A 13,105-nucleotide genomic window follows, 5' to 3' on the forward strand; every position below is an offset into this window, starting at 1 on the left:
ACAGAACCAAGACGCTATCCACCAAAAAAGGAAGCCAATCTGGTGGTCCCCTGCCATAAACAAACTGTACAACAGAAGGAAGAAACTGTTGCAAAAGAGAGTAACATCCCATGAGTGGAGGAGCTCCCTAGTCAGCCTCAGTAAGAAGCTACGATCCCTGATAAAATCCTCCAAAGCTAGTTACGAAAACAAAATTGCCACTGATTCTAAAGACAACCATAAAGCATTCTATAGCTATGTCAAGAATCTCAATGGCAACACTCAGATCTTCTCTGAGTTACAGCACAATAGCACTAAATATACAGACCCAGCTGATATTGCCAACATCCTGGCAGATAGGTTCAGTGCTAACTTTACCCCCCTCTCACCGCCTAAAGAGCCCATCTCTATACCGGAAGAATGCAAAGTTCCTGTAATCAAGGCTGCATAGGTAAAAACCACACTCTCCAAAGCCAAGAACACAGCATCCATGGGACCAGACAACATCCCAGGTTGCATTCTACATGAACTGCAGAACGAACTGGCACACCACCTAAGTACCATGTTCAATCATAGCCTCACCTCAGGCTTTGTGCCTGCTGAATGGTGCACAGCGACGGTTATCCCACTCCACAAGAGGGGAGCCACCACGGACCCCGGGAACTACCACCCCATTAGCCTGACGAGTCTGGTTTGCAAGGCCATGGAACGTATCATCGTGGAACTTATAAACAAAGACATTGGTAATCTCCAAACTCTGGACCCCACCCAGTTCGGATTTGTAAAAGGTAGATCATGTCTCCTAAACCTGACAGACGTCTTTGAAGCAGTCACCAAAGCCGTAGACAAGGGTAAGGTGGTTCACACAGCCTATCTAGATCTTGTCAAGGCTTTTGATACCATCCCCTACTCTGGAATTATAGATAAACTCACTAAACTAGGTATAAATCCCTATGTCACAAGATGGGTTGCCAACTGGCTCACTGACAGAACCCACACTGTGAAAGTAGCAGACTCCAAATCTGACTTCAGACCAGTGACAAGTGGAGTACCACAGGGTTCAGTCCTGGGGTCCTCTCCTGTTTGGTATCTACTTCTCTGAAGTACAGGCTAACACAGAAGGTCTTTGGCTAATGAAGTTCGCAGATGACTGCAAACTAGGAGCCATAATCGAAACTCCAAACTATGTGGACATCCTACAAAAGGGCCTCACTGAGACAGATGCCTGGTGTCAAAGTCATGGCCTCAAGCTCAATACCAAAAAGTGCATTTTCATCCCCTTTGTTAAAAACTCTGTACCCGTGAACCACAACATAGGCAGTAGTATACTTAACACCGAAAGTGTGATAAGAGACCTTGGGACACAGGTGGACAGTAGTCTCTCCTTTGATAATCACATCGCCACAGTAGTCAGGAAATCCTTCTAAGTGGCACACCATCACAAAAGGTTTCTCATCCAGAAAAAGAGAGGTCATTGTTCCCCTCTACTCATCACTCATTAGACCCATTATAGAGTACAACGCCCCTTTTGGTATGCACCTCACAAGACATCTATAACAACTGGAAAGGCCACAGAAATACCTCACAAAGAAGATTACCGGCCTCAAACAGATACCCTACACAGCCAGTCTCAAAAAACTCCAGCTTTACTCCGTCGCATATCGCCTACTCAGAGATGATCTCTGCCTAACATACAAAGCTAAGTCAAACCCAGAGCTGTTGGACATGCTCCACTTAAAGAAATCCCAATCCCTCCAAGCTACACGCTCTAGGGACCTAAACCTTGTCACCACAATAAACAGAACATGCCAGAGGGATAGATTCCTGTCCCAGAGACTTCCCATACTCTGGAATAAACTACCTATCTATATCAAACAAAGCTCATTAGCACTCTTCAAGAAAAATCTTGATGACTGGATGGGAAATAGGAAATTCACCCTGGGGATCACCTCTGTGGCTCTGCTTGACAGTGGCACAGGAAAATAATTTTCTTGGGTGGCAAAAGCCAGGGTACCTTTTTGGCTGGGCTTGTATAGGCCCCAGGGTCGACAGCCTAGTACCTACCTATGAACCTATGAACAAGTGTGGGTTTGAATTGATGTTAAAAATGATTCACTATAATGAATCTGTTCTGGAAGCCCTGGGTAATGAAGTGGATACACTGAGCAAAGCTATTACAAATTATTTATTATTTGAAGAGTATTAGTACTTGTATAAACAAGCCCTGTTAAGAGTAGACAAAAAAGTAACATTTTTTAAAAAAAGATGAAAAAAAACTAGACAGGGACTTCAAACAATATCAAAACAGTAGGGCATATAAGATTCCCGATAGCAAACCTATTAACAAAGGAAGACACCCTGATGGGTGAGGGGTAGGACAACACAGCCCACAATCATGGGAAACTGAACCTGACCCTACCAGACAAGAAATTGGGAACACAACAGGGGAACTTGATTCCTTTTTAGAAGGAGCACAGGGTTTTCAGGAGGTGAAAAGGACAGAACGACTAGCCAAAAAACCACAGGTGATGGTGGATTCGGGGCAACAGTCACACAACAAGTAGAGGTGGGACCACCACAACAAAGGGCCAACAATGATGAAATAATTAGGTTTCTCAATGAGGGGCTCATTGGTATTTATCAGGACTTTAAAAATTTTATAACTATGCGGGTGTGGAGTTTACAAAAGACCATTTTGAGTTGTTGTTAAAGGGATACACGTTTGTGCCCACTGGGCCAGTTAATATAACTGACTCACTTATTGAACTAAATTTATTTTTCAGGAAGATTAACTTTAGTTTATATTTATTTTTCAGGAAGATTAACTTTAGTTTATATTTTAAAAACAAGGATGTGAACAGTGAGACAGGTAACAATCAAAGTACACTTAAGAGGAATAGTGTTTTTACCCCCCTTCACCCCTTAGTACAAGTTTTTGAGAAGGTGGTTACTAATGAGTTATATGAAAACTGTATGCTGAGAAAAAGAAAGGGTGGTGTAATTTAACAAAAAAGGAGAAAGATGTTTTGACCCAAATTAGAGAGTGTAATGACTTAAGGGTGATGAAACCTGACAAGGGAGGGGGGGACTGTTATTTTTAAAACAGAAGATTATAAGAACAAAATGACCTCCCTCTTTTATAATACTAATACTTATTCCCCTGTTTTGAAAAATGAGATTACAATAGCCTGTCAAAGGTTGAATTTTTACTTAGAAGAATACTTTTTAGAAAATGGGATAGATGTAGACACCTACAAAATTTTACAACAGAAAAAAACAGTGATACCGAATATTTCCGGTATACCAAAGGTTCACAAGAACATTGACAAACCTCCTTTTAGGCCTATTGTGACTAGTAGGGGAGTAAGACCCATCCCTTGGCCATTCTTGTGGACAAATGATGCAAAGAATTAGTGACCTAGACCCCCCCCCCCATCAACTGAAAGACTGTTGGGAATTTTTAGGAAAATTAAAACAGGATTTATGGAAGGAAGGGCTTATTTTCCTCACTACTGATGTAGTGGACCTCTTTACTAGTATTCCTAAAACTGAGGGGATGGAACATTTTTATAACTCCATGCGACAATTTTCTTCCCTTTCAGAAGACAGGATTAGGCTCTTAGTCGAGCTGATGGAACTCATTTTGGACAATAATTTTGTCCATTTTGAAGGTGAATTTTACCAGCAAATCAGAGGAGCTGTGATGGGGGCAGCCTGTGCCCCCACCTATGCCAATATTGTCATGCTGGGATGGGAGGATGAATTTATTCTGAAGAGTTCCTTTGCCAAGCACCTACATCTTTATGTGAGGTTTTTGGATGATATTTTTATTCTGTGGGATGGTACAGTAGACCAAATTAGTGAGTTTATGAAACATTTGAATGATAGCAGTGGCTACTTTTGGTTTACACATTCTTGGGACTTTGAGTATTAGTTACTTGGATGTTAATATTTCCCAATGGCACAAGAAATTCATTTCCAAACTTTATAGGAAAGAAACCTTTTGTAATGCATATCTGCACTACAGCAGCAATCATCCATACCATCAGAAGAAAGGCCTGGTAAAGGGTCAGACCATACGGGTGGGCAAGAATGACCTCTGATATTAAAGAACTGGACCAAGAGTTTGACATACTGAAGAAAATGTTTACAGAAAGGAAATATCCCCAGAAGATGGTGGATAGTACTTTTGAAGAAGCAAGGAAAGGTTGGGGTACCAAGTATCCACCCTTGTTAGGGATGGATTTTACTAATCAAAATAGGAACAAGAGAGACAACAAATATAAAAAAGCCCTAGTATCGGAACACAATGTTTATTCCCAAGAGATTAGGGAAGTTATAAAGAAGAACTGGAGTATTTTAAGGTTAACAATGAAATTTCCCAGTTGGTTGGGCATGAACCCCTTTTTGTAAGCGAAACTGGTAGGAACTTTAAATATATCTTAGAAAATGTTAAACAGACAAAAATGTTAGTACTGGTACCACATCTTGTGGTAGTTGTGCATATTGTATGTCCATTATGAAAGAGAAAACAATGTTTTTGGACAATATTTTGCATACCAAGATTTCCTTTGTGAAAGGGAATTGTAATAACAAACTAGTGTACCTAGCAAAATGTGACAGCTGTTCAGGATACTATGTTGGAAAGACAGAGAGAGATTTGAAGTCAAGAATTTATGAGCACCTTTATAAGATAAGGAAGTCAATACATTGTACAGGCACTCTGTTGTGTGTAGTAATTTTGTTAAGTTTAGCTTTGGTATAATGGAAAAAGTGCAGATTCATTCCAGGGGTGGTGATTGGCAAAGACATTTACTGAAAAGAGAACTTGTCACGCAGTTGCAAGTAAATGCATCATCCCACCCAGGTCTGAATGATCAAGTATCTCTCAAACCTATAGCAGATTTGTTAACATAAATTTTAAAGGAATTTAACATGATTTTTATGTATTTTTATTTATGTTTCATAGTTTATTCTATTTTGAAAAATGTTTTTGCAAGTACTTGTGATTGAGATAGGTGCTTTGTACACCTTTAACACAGGGGATTTTTTAATTACTATCATTTCATGACTGGTTGAGGAACTTCAGGTAGTTTATAAATAAGAGGATGAATGTGGGTGTATTTTATCTGAAGAAGTCTCCATGAGAGATGAAAGCGCTTACGTGATGTGTTTTAACTAATAAAAATAATAGTATTTTATTCACGTTGAAGGTTAATTTCTACATTTTTTTACTAGACAGAAAAGACTGGCCAAGTTAGGAAGGACTACTGATTGGCTAACAAAGAAGCTAAGAACGAAGTTGCAATAGCAAAGAATAGGGCATTGGAGGCACTCTATAATCTGACTCAGTAAGGGGCACAAAGAAACTATATTAGGTTGCAGAGCAAAGACAGAAAGATAAAGAAGATAGTCAGACACCCTTCATAAGGGATGCCAGCAACAATCTGGTCATCAGTCCACAGGACATCAAAGGCAGATGGAAGGAGTATTTCCAGCAACTTCTGAATGAAGAAAACCCCACAGAAGCTGCACTGCCCTGAAACAGCCTACAATGAGAGAAGAAGAGGAGCCCACCTTAGAAGAACTAAGAAAAGCACTAAGGAAGATGAAGTCAAGGAAAGCTGCAGGCTTAGATGATTTCACAGCAGGCTTAGATGAGGTCACAGCAGATATGATAAAGATGCTGGGTGAGATAGGGGAGAAATGGCTCCTTAGGGTACTAATAGCAGTGTGGAGAGAAAGGCATACCCAGATGACTGGAGAATAAGCATACTCATGATGGTGTACAAGAACAAAGGGGACATCCACAACTGTGGGCAGTACAGAGGGATCAAACTCCTACCACACTGCATGAAAGTTCTAGAAAGGGTGACTGATAAACAGATACATAGAGTATTAGAATGTAAGATGGGAGATTAGCAGTTTGGATTCAGATCAGGATCTAGCCCAACTGACCTGATGTTTGCAGTTAGACAGATAGTTGAGAAGAAGCTAGAGAAGAGGAGATAGTCCAACTGGGAATTCCTAGACTTGGAGAAAGCATATGACAAGGTCCCAAGAAAGCTAATCTGGGCAGTACGGTGGTTTGAAGTCCCGCAAAAATTGGTAGAATTAGTGCAGACTATGTACAAGGACCCAGTGACTCAAGTATGAACAGTGCTTGGCCTCACGGAGGGTTTCCCAGTGAGAGTGGGTGTTCATCAGAGTTCAGCTCTGAGCCCAATGCTGTTCATAATGGTGATGGACTACATTAGCAAACAGGTTGGAAAGGACACATCAACAACGCTGCTGTATGCAGACGATGTGGCAGTACAGGCAGACTCTGAGCTACAACTTCAGCAAGGGACAGAAGAATGGAATGAAAATCTGAAGGCACATGGGATGAAACTAAGCAGAGATAAGATGGTGGTAATGGCAGCAAACTGGGGGAAACAGAAGAAGCTGAGAATAGAGATAGAAGGGAAGATAGTGGAACAGGTAAACAACTTCAAGTATCTGGGAGGGGTGTTTGAGGAGAAAGGTAGTCTGAATGAAGAGGTCAAAGCTAGAATCAGAGGGGCTGCAGCCCACTGGCATAGAGTTCCGGTGTATTCTATGACAGAAGATCGACAAAGAAGCAGAAAAGTAAGGTGTACAAGACAGTGGTGTGACCAGTACTACTGTATGGTACAGAAACCTGGGCAGTAAAGGCAGAACAGTTGTAGAAGCTAGAGGTGATGGAAATGAAGTGCCTGAGAAAGGTGGTAGGATGCATATTGTGGGACAGACGAAGAAATGAGGATATAAGAGCAGAAGCCAAAGTAGCTCCAATTGCAACATAGATCAATGAGAACAGATTACGGTGGTTTGGACATGTGTAGAAAAGCAGAAGACAATCTGGCGAGGAAGATTTGGGACAGACAGGAAGAAGGTAAGAGGAAGCGAGGACATCCAGCAAGGAGGTGGATGGATTGTGTGAAAGAAGATCTGTGACAGGCAGGCATGAGTGTTGAAGAAGGCAGGAGTGTGGCACTGAATCGAGAGAGTTGGCGACAGTTAACACGATACCCCGACCCCATGTAGAAAAAAATGGGAAAATGGGGCTGATAATGATTAATCTAAAGATGCCTGTATACGTAACAAACAGGCTAATCACTAGAATGTCTGCAGATGAAGTATGCGTAACACAAGAGGGTTGTATATTTACTTTGTAAGAAAACTGAACACTTCAGAATATCTGACAAGTACTGTGGCAGCCTACATTCTGTAAATGATTGATTAAATAATTATATTATGGAGGGCAGTCAGACTGACAGACATTTATGAGAAGGGCTTGTACAACTGACTGCATAATTAGATTACATTAGGACCATGGATGCCTGTAGACTAATGACGCAGAATATTGTCCTGCTAAAGTTTTACTTGTTTTCTTAATGTACAGGGAGATGTAGCTGCTGTATTAAAGAAAAGTTAATTTGTTGAAGCATTTTAGTATGGCATACAATAATTATATCAAACCTAAATTTCAAGACTAAACTGCTTAAAATGTTTTACTATGAATGTTTATGAATGTGTGCCTAACACTACACTGTTATACACTGTTATACAAAGTTATTTCAGTACCTGTTAATGTGTTTCACACTGTATGATACCCGTTTTACCTGATATCTTTATAACTCTACTCTCAATGAAATACGAATTATTCATAAGTTCTTAGGCAAGTATTAGTCTAGCTGTCCTTGCAGGCCATTTTAAGCCTAGCCAATTTTTATCTTGGTGCTTGAATTAACCTATCCCATTTGGTGTCAGATTGACATTATCCATCCCATGATAGATAATTACATATTACCCCAAGTGAGAATAACTGGAATCATACCAAAGATAATTTGAGGGGATCCATACATAGGATAAAGCATTTAGGAACTGCCTCAATCCATTAACAGTACAGGAGCAGTCCTGGGTAATGTTTTCACCATCCATAGATCCAAACTGTTCTTGAATATAGGCAGGGATGAGCTTTGTTTTATGTGGATGAGGAGTCTGTTCCAGAGCAGCAGTATCCTCTGCTAGAAATACATATCCCTCCAAACCATTCTGTTGATGTTGCAGAAGAGGTTAGATCCCTAAACCAAGCACTTCTTCCATGTGTGACAAGTTGTTTGGAACTTGTATCCTTAGTAAAGTATCTCTGTGGGTGTTCTGGTTGCTGCATATTTCTGAACAAATACATATCTAAGGGGGCATTACAGTCAATGACTGACCAAATGAGGGCTGAGTAAAGGGGGACAATGACATCCCTACATCTAGACACAATCCCTTTGTTTATAAGCTGTGCAATACAGAAAGTTATTATTATGAAGCTATTACTTCAAAGTATGGTCTAACCCCATTGCAGGACTAATAGCAGATTACAGAGGAAGTTTACTTTTCTTGGGGAACTGGATTAGCCCAAAATGAAAAGGAATCCAGGATGCCCTCATACAGAAACTCCAGAATAATCAGCACCTGTTTCCTCTCATGTGAATGTCTTCAAACAGAATGGCCTACATCCACTTCCTCACAGGATAAGAACCTGAGTAATGCCACTTATTTTAGACAAATTCCATCCTGAGCCTACAGCCCAGGCCACAACAGCAGTGCAGGCAAAATCAATCTGAAACCCCAGTCAGTAAACCATAAAGGTTATCTTCCAGTGATCAGAAAGTTATACCAGGTTTTCCACTACATAGTCTATGAAGGAGTACTAGAAATGAGGTATGACACAGTTAAGGAACCCAAGACCTAACGTGATAGAACACATTCCTGTCCACCCTGTACAAAGCTTTGTACTCCTTAAATTGGAGAAAAGAAACGTTTGGTTTTCTCTGGTACCTTTTTGAACTAATCTGCACCTCTTGGTTACACTCCCCTAATACCTTGCATCTGGGAAAGTTGTCCCCTTCACCCCCTCCACCTTTAGGTATGCCTCTTATTTTGGGAGCCTAACAATGTTTTTAGGGCAAACAAAAGTATCTGTTGTGTCCTTGTTATTTTCACATCAGTAAACTTCTGAACCCTTTTCTTTTCAATCAAAGCTTTAGGTTACTAATAAAATCCATGGTCAGTTGTCATAAAATTTACAAAAAACAAGGGCTCTGTCACTCATAGCTGTACAAAAGTATACAAAAAAAAATAAAAGCCACGTGCACTACAGTTATGGCTCAACAGATGGCTTGCTTTACCTAGAGTCCTGCTTTTACAAGCATCCAATTTCTTAAGTGTTTGTACTTAGGAGAGGGTACTTATGCCTTTTACCAAGCTTTCAACTGCTATGGGTTTTCACTGAACACTACTGATATGCAAAACCTGCACAAAAAGCAAAAACATAGTGAACAGCTGCAAGAAAGTCAACTGTGCTTCCTCTCAGGAAACCAGCAGTATAAAGGATAAAGTAAACAGGAAAGAGCGAGTCAGATAAAGGAAGTCAGAATTGTTGTTTCCTTTCTTAATCTGTGCTTGTACCTCATCCTCACAGGCCATCAGGGATTTCAGATTCTGGTCCATAAGTCTCAGCTCTTCTTCCAGTTGCCTCACTCGACTGATTCATTCATTGATCCAGACGAACAAATCCAAAATATGGTGAGACCAGGGGCAGGATCAGGCATTCAGCACCAATAAGAAAAGAACAAACACAACAAACACCAGCAGAACCCTGCTGCCATGAACTCAATAAATGAAAAGCATTCCTTCCCTATACAAGAAACTTATAACAGATTTAAATTCATCATTTTCTTTGAAATGCAGCTTACAACCCAACATTGCCCAGCAGTGTGTTTGCCATTTCTGGGGTATACTTTCATGATATTACTGTCAGCAGTTCAAGGTATAGAAAAACACTGCATCTCATACCAGCGTGGGGAACTGACAACAGCTATAGTTTCAATTAACATACAAGACATTTAGACAACTTTCAAGAACAGCATTTATGCTGTCATTCACACATAAATGGGGACCCCCTTGTAAATTGAAACAAACAAGGGGTGTGCAGGTACAGGACAGGCATAAAGTAATAACATAATAATTACAATAATAATAATGATGCTAATGACAAAGGCAATAACAACAATAACCTGCATTGCACAGAATCAAAAGGCAGACAAAACAAAACAAGGACTATGCTTAAGCAGCCTTTACTAACTCATCTGAACCCTATATTTATAGGTTTAGCATTAAACAGGTGCTACCTCTAAGATTTATAATGCAATGCTACAGAAATTACTGAGATGGGGTGTTACTTCTTTATTCAAAGTAGGTGTGTAGCTACAAGTCTAACCAACTGCTGCTAGCGCTTTTGGGTAGAAACTGCTGTAGAAAAAGTGGTTACATTCCTGGACAATAAATTCAATTATTTGAATGGAATCAAAGCTCAGTGTTCAAAAGCAGTTACTTATTAAACAAACTGCAAGGGAACGCCTTTCTTTGCTTTAAAGTAACCAGCATTTTGTCTTCGTCTGAAGATAATTTACTACTTCAGAAAATTTATTTTGCACATAATTCTTCCACTGCATTATGATCAAAAATAACATTAAATGCTGCTTTTCTGAGTTGGGCTCCTTTGTCAAAATATAAGTACATGTGTATAACTTCAGTCTAAAAATATCTGGGGTGACAAAGTATGGCACACACTTCTCAACTATCACTTATCTCAGGGACTTTCTTTTAATCTGCCCCTTAAAAATTTTTCAATTTTGTTAGAAAGTAGTAAAGGTTGCAGTCATCAAATAAAACAGGACAACAAAGTTACAGCTTTTTCTTCATCATAAATTGTATATTATACAACGATCCCTCATTAATATTCAAAAACGTGCACACTGATTGGTCAGCGTGCACAATGTAAATCAGACTTATACTAATGGAAAAAGGTCCGGTCGCCCGGACTTTTTCCATTAGTATAAGTCTTTTTTTTTTTTTTACAGCAATGGAGAACGCAAGATCTCCGTTGCTGTTTAGACACTGTCTCGCTATGTTAAAGGAGTTTAACATAGTGAGACAGCTTTAAAAAAGTAACAGAAATCTTCCTATCTCCATTGCTTTTTTTTAAAGCTGTCTTGCTATGTTAAACTCCTTTAACATAGCGAGGCAGTTTGTAAAAAGCAACGGAGATCTTGCTTTCTCCGTTGCTTCTACCCACAGCTCTGATGTACTGCATAAGCATACGCATGTGCAGTACATCAGAACTGCCGCAGAATAGCAGATAGCTGCGGAAGAGCAGCAAGGAGGCATTATACAATGCCATTATTTAAGAAAATTAAGTATTTTATTTCTTAAATAATGTCATTGTATAACAGCAATAACCCACTTCTGGGTGTGGGTAATGCTGGCTTTACCCACGGTTGTCTTTGTTTGGCCACTCGGCCTTCACCTTTGTGACCAAGCCACACCAACCGTGGGTAAATCCAGCATTACCCACACCCAGGCGTGGGTTATTGCTATACTAACACATTGTTCTAATCAACTTTTAGAAAGTACCCCTGATAAGGCACAGTTCTTCTAGACTTCTTTTGACTGTCCATTATTTTACAGAAAACAGGTTGACAGCTACAGTTTGAAAACTTTCTTCTTTTAACAATAAACATGACTATTATGTGGTTTGGAAGGTCACTGAAACAGCATCACTTTGGCAGATTTATGAAAACTTTCACAGGTGGAGCCCTAATGAAAAAGTCTTTTTAAAGGTTTTATTGCAGTGACAGTTTAAACTGTATTTGTACTACTTCAACTGCTTTTTACAATCATGCTGTTTTAATTAATTTTCTTTTACTGACAATATTAGAATCCAAGTAATTTTTACTGTGCAGCAGTCTTATACACTTTTCATAATGGTGAATATACAACATTTTGCGAGCTCCTGTTTGTTAATTAAGGGAAACACACCATTACAGAACTATATCTGTTTCTATTCCTTCCTTTTTAAAGTCCCATGTGGTATGGTAACTCTGTATTTCACCACATTTACACAAAGGTGACAGAGTTGTATAAGACCTTACCATAACAGCAGATGTCCTACTTCGCACTGTTGCAGTATTTTTAACAACTGGGACATCCTGATGAGGTTAGCTGAACATCTGGCCAGCATACCAAAGCCTTTACACCTTCCAGGCACCATACTTCACATATATGTCCTACATTCAAGATGTAAGGCTCAAATGTGATATACAATACACCTAATCTTCAAAAATGAATTCCCCGGGAAGTCTCAAGAGCATCCCAAGAGGAAAGTAATAATGTGTACATCCAGAATGGGAAGAAGAAGGAGAAAAAGATGCAAGAAAGACCCACTCAGCCAGAAGGAAGGAAACAGAGAAGAAAAGGAGGAAGGAGAGAGGGAAAGAATACAGCAATAGTGAGAAGAAGAGCATCCACTGTTATGGTAAGACCTTACACAAAGTACAGTTCTGTACACTTACCATAAATATAGATGTTCGAGTGTATTCACTGTTGCAGTCATCACATTTGGGTTATCTGCTTGCAGTAGCCCTCAGTCAGCCTGATTAACAAAGTCCTGGGTCCTGTGTCGGTTGCTGTCTCTTCTTCCGTGACGTCGAGTAGACAGGGGTATAAAACATGCAGCCGACGCCATTACATCAGTTTTTCTTGCCCCAGATGTCAGCTGCCCCCTTAAAGGGAAGCAATAATATATATATATATATATATATATATATATATATATATATATATATATATATATATATATATATACACACACACACACACACACACACACACACACACACACACACACACACACACACACACACACACACACACACAAGGAAATACCTCCAATAAAAAAGCAAATACACCAAAAAGCTTTTAAGCATAGTAAAGAACAGTAGAGGTACAACCAAAAAAGACAGGGGACTGGAGGGAGGGTAATCAGGAATGCAACAGTGAATACACTTGAACATCTACATTTATGGTAAGTGTACACAACTGTATTATGTTCTTCGTGTTTCATTGTTGCAGTCATCACATTTGGGTAGATTCCCAAAGCTAAGGATGGGAGGAGGAATTTAGATAGCATTAGGACCAGCTATAAGGCCCTGCAAGACTGCAGTGGCAAAGCCAGCTCTGGATTTAGAGAAAATTGGCAAATGGTAATGCT

General features: G+C 39.7%; 1 protein-coding gene across 10 annotated transcripts in view; it reads right to left on the minus strand.

Moving 5' to 3' along the window:
• Positions 1–13,105, minus strand: part of TPM2 (tropomyosin 2) — a 762,558-nt gene that overhangs the window by 313,291 nt on the left and 436,162 nt on the right. For 4 of the 10 annotated variants that reach the window (XM_044078461.1, XM_044078488.1, XM_044078467.1 and 1 more), the window contains one exon: positions 9,463–9,538. The exons of the other annotated variants lie outside the window; for them this stretch is intronic. In XM_044078461.1, coding sequence (XP_043934396.1) covers positions 9,463–9,538 — 76 coding nt within the window. The remainder of the gene's footprint in view (positions 1–9,462; positions 9,539–13,105) is intronic. 10 annotated transcript variants of the gene reach the window in all.

The sequence above is a fragment of the Protopterus annectens genome, chromosome 1.part1, assembly GCF_019279795.1.
Source record: "Protopterus annectens isolate FY-2018-M chromosome 1.part1, PAN1.0, whole genome shotgun sequence".
Classification (NCBI taxonomy): Eukaryota; Metazoa; Chordata; order Ceratodontiformes; family Protopteridae; genus Protopterus; species Protopterus annectens.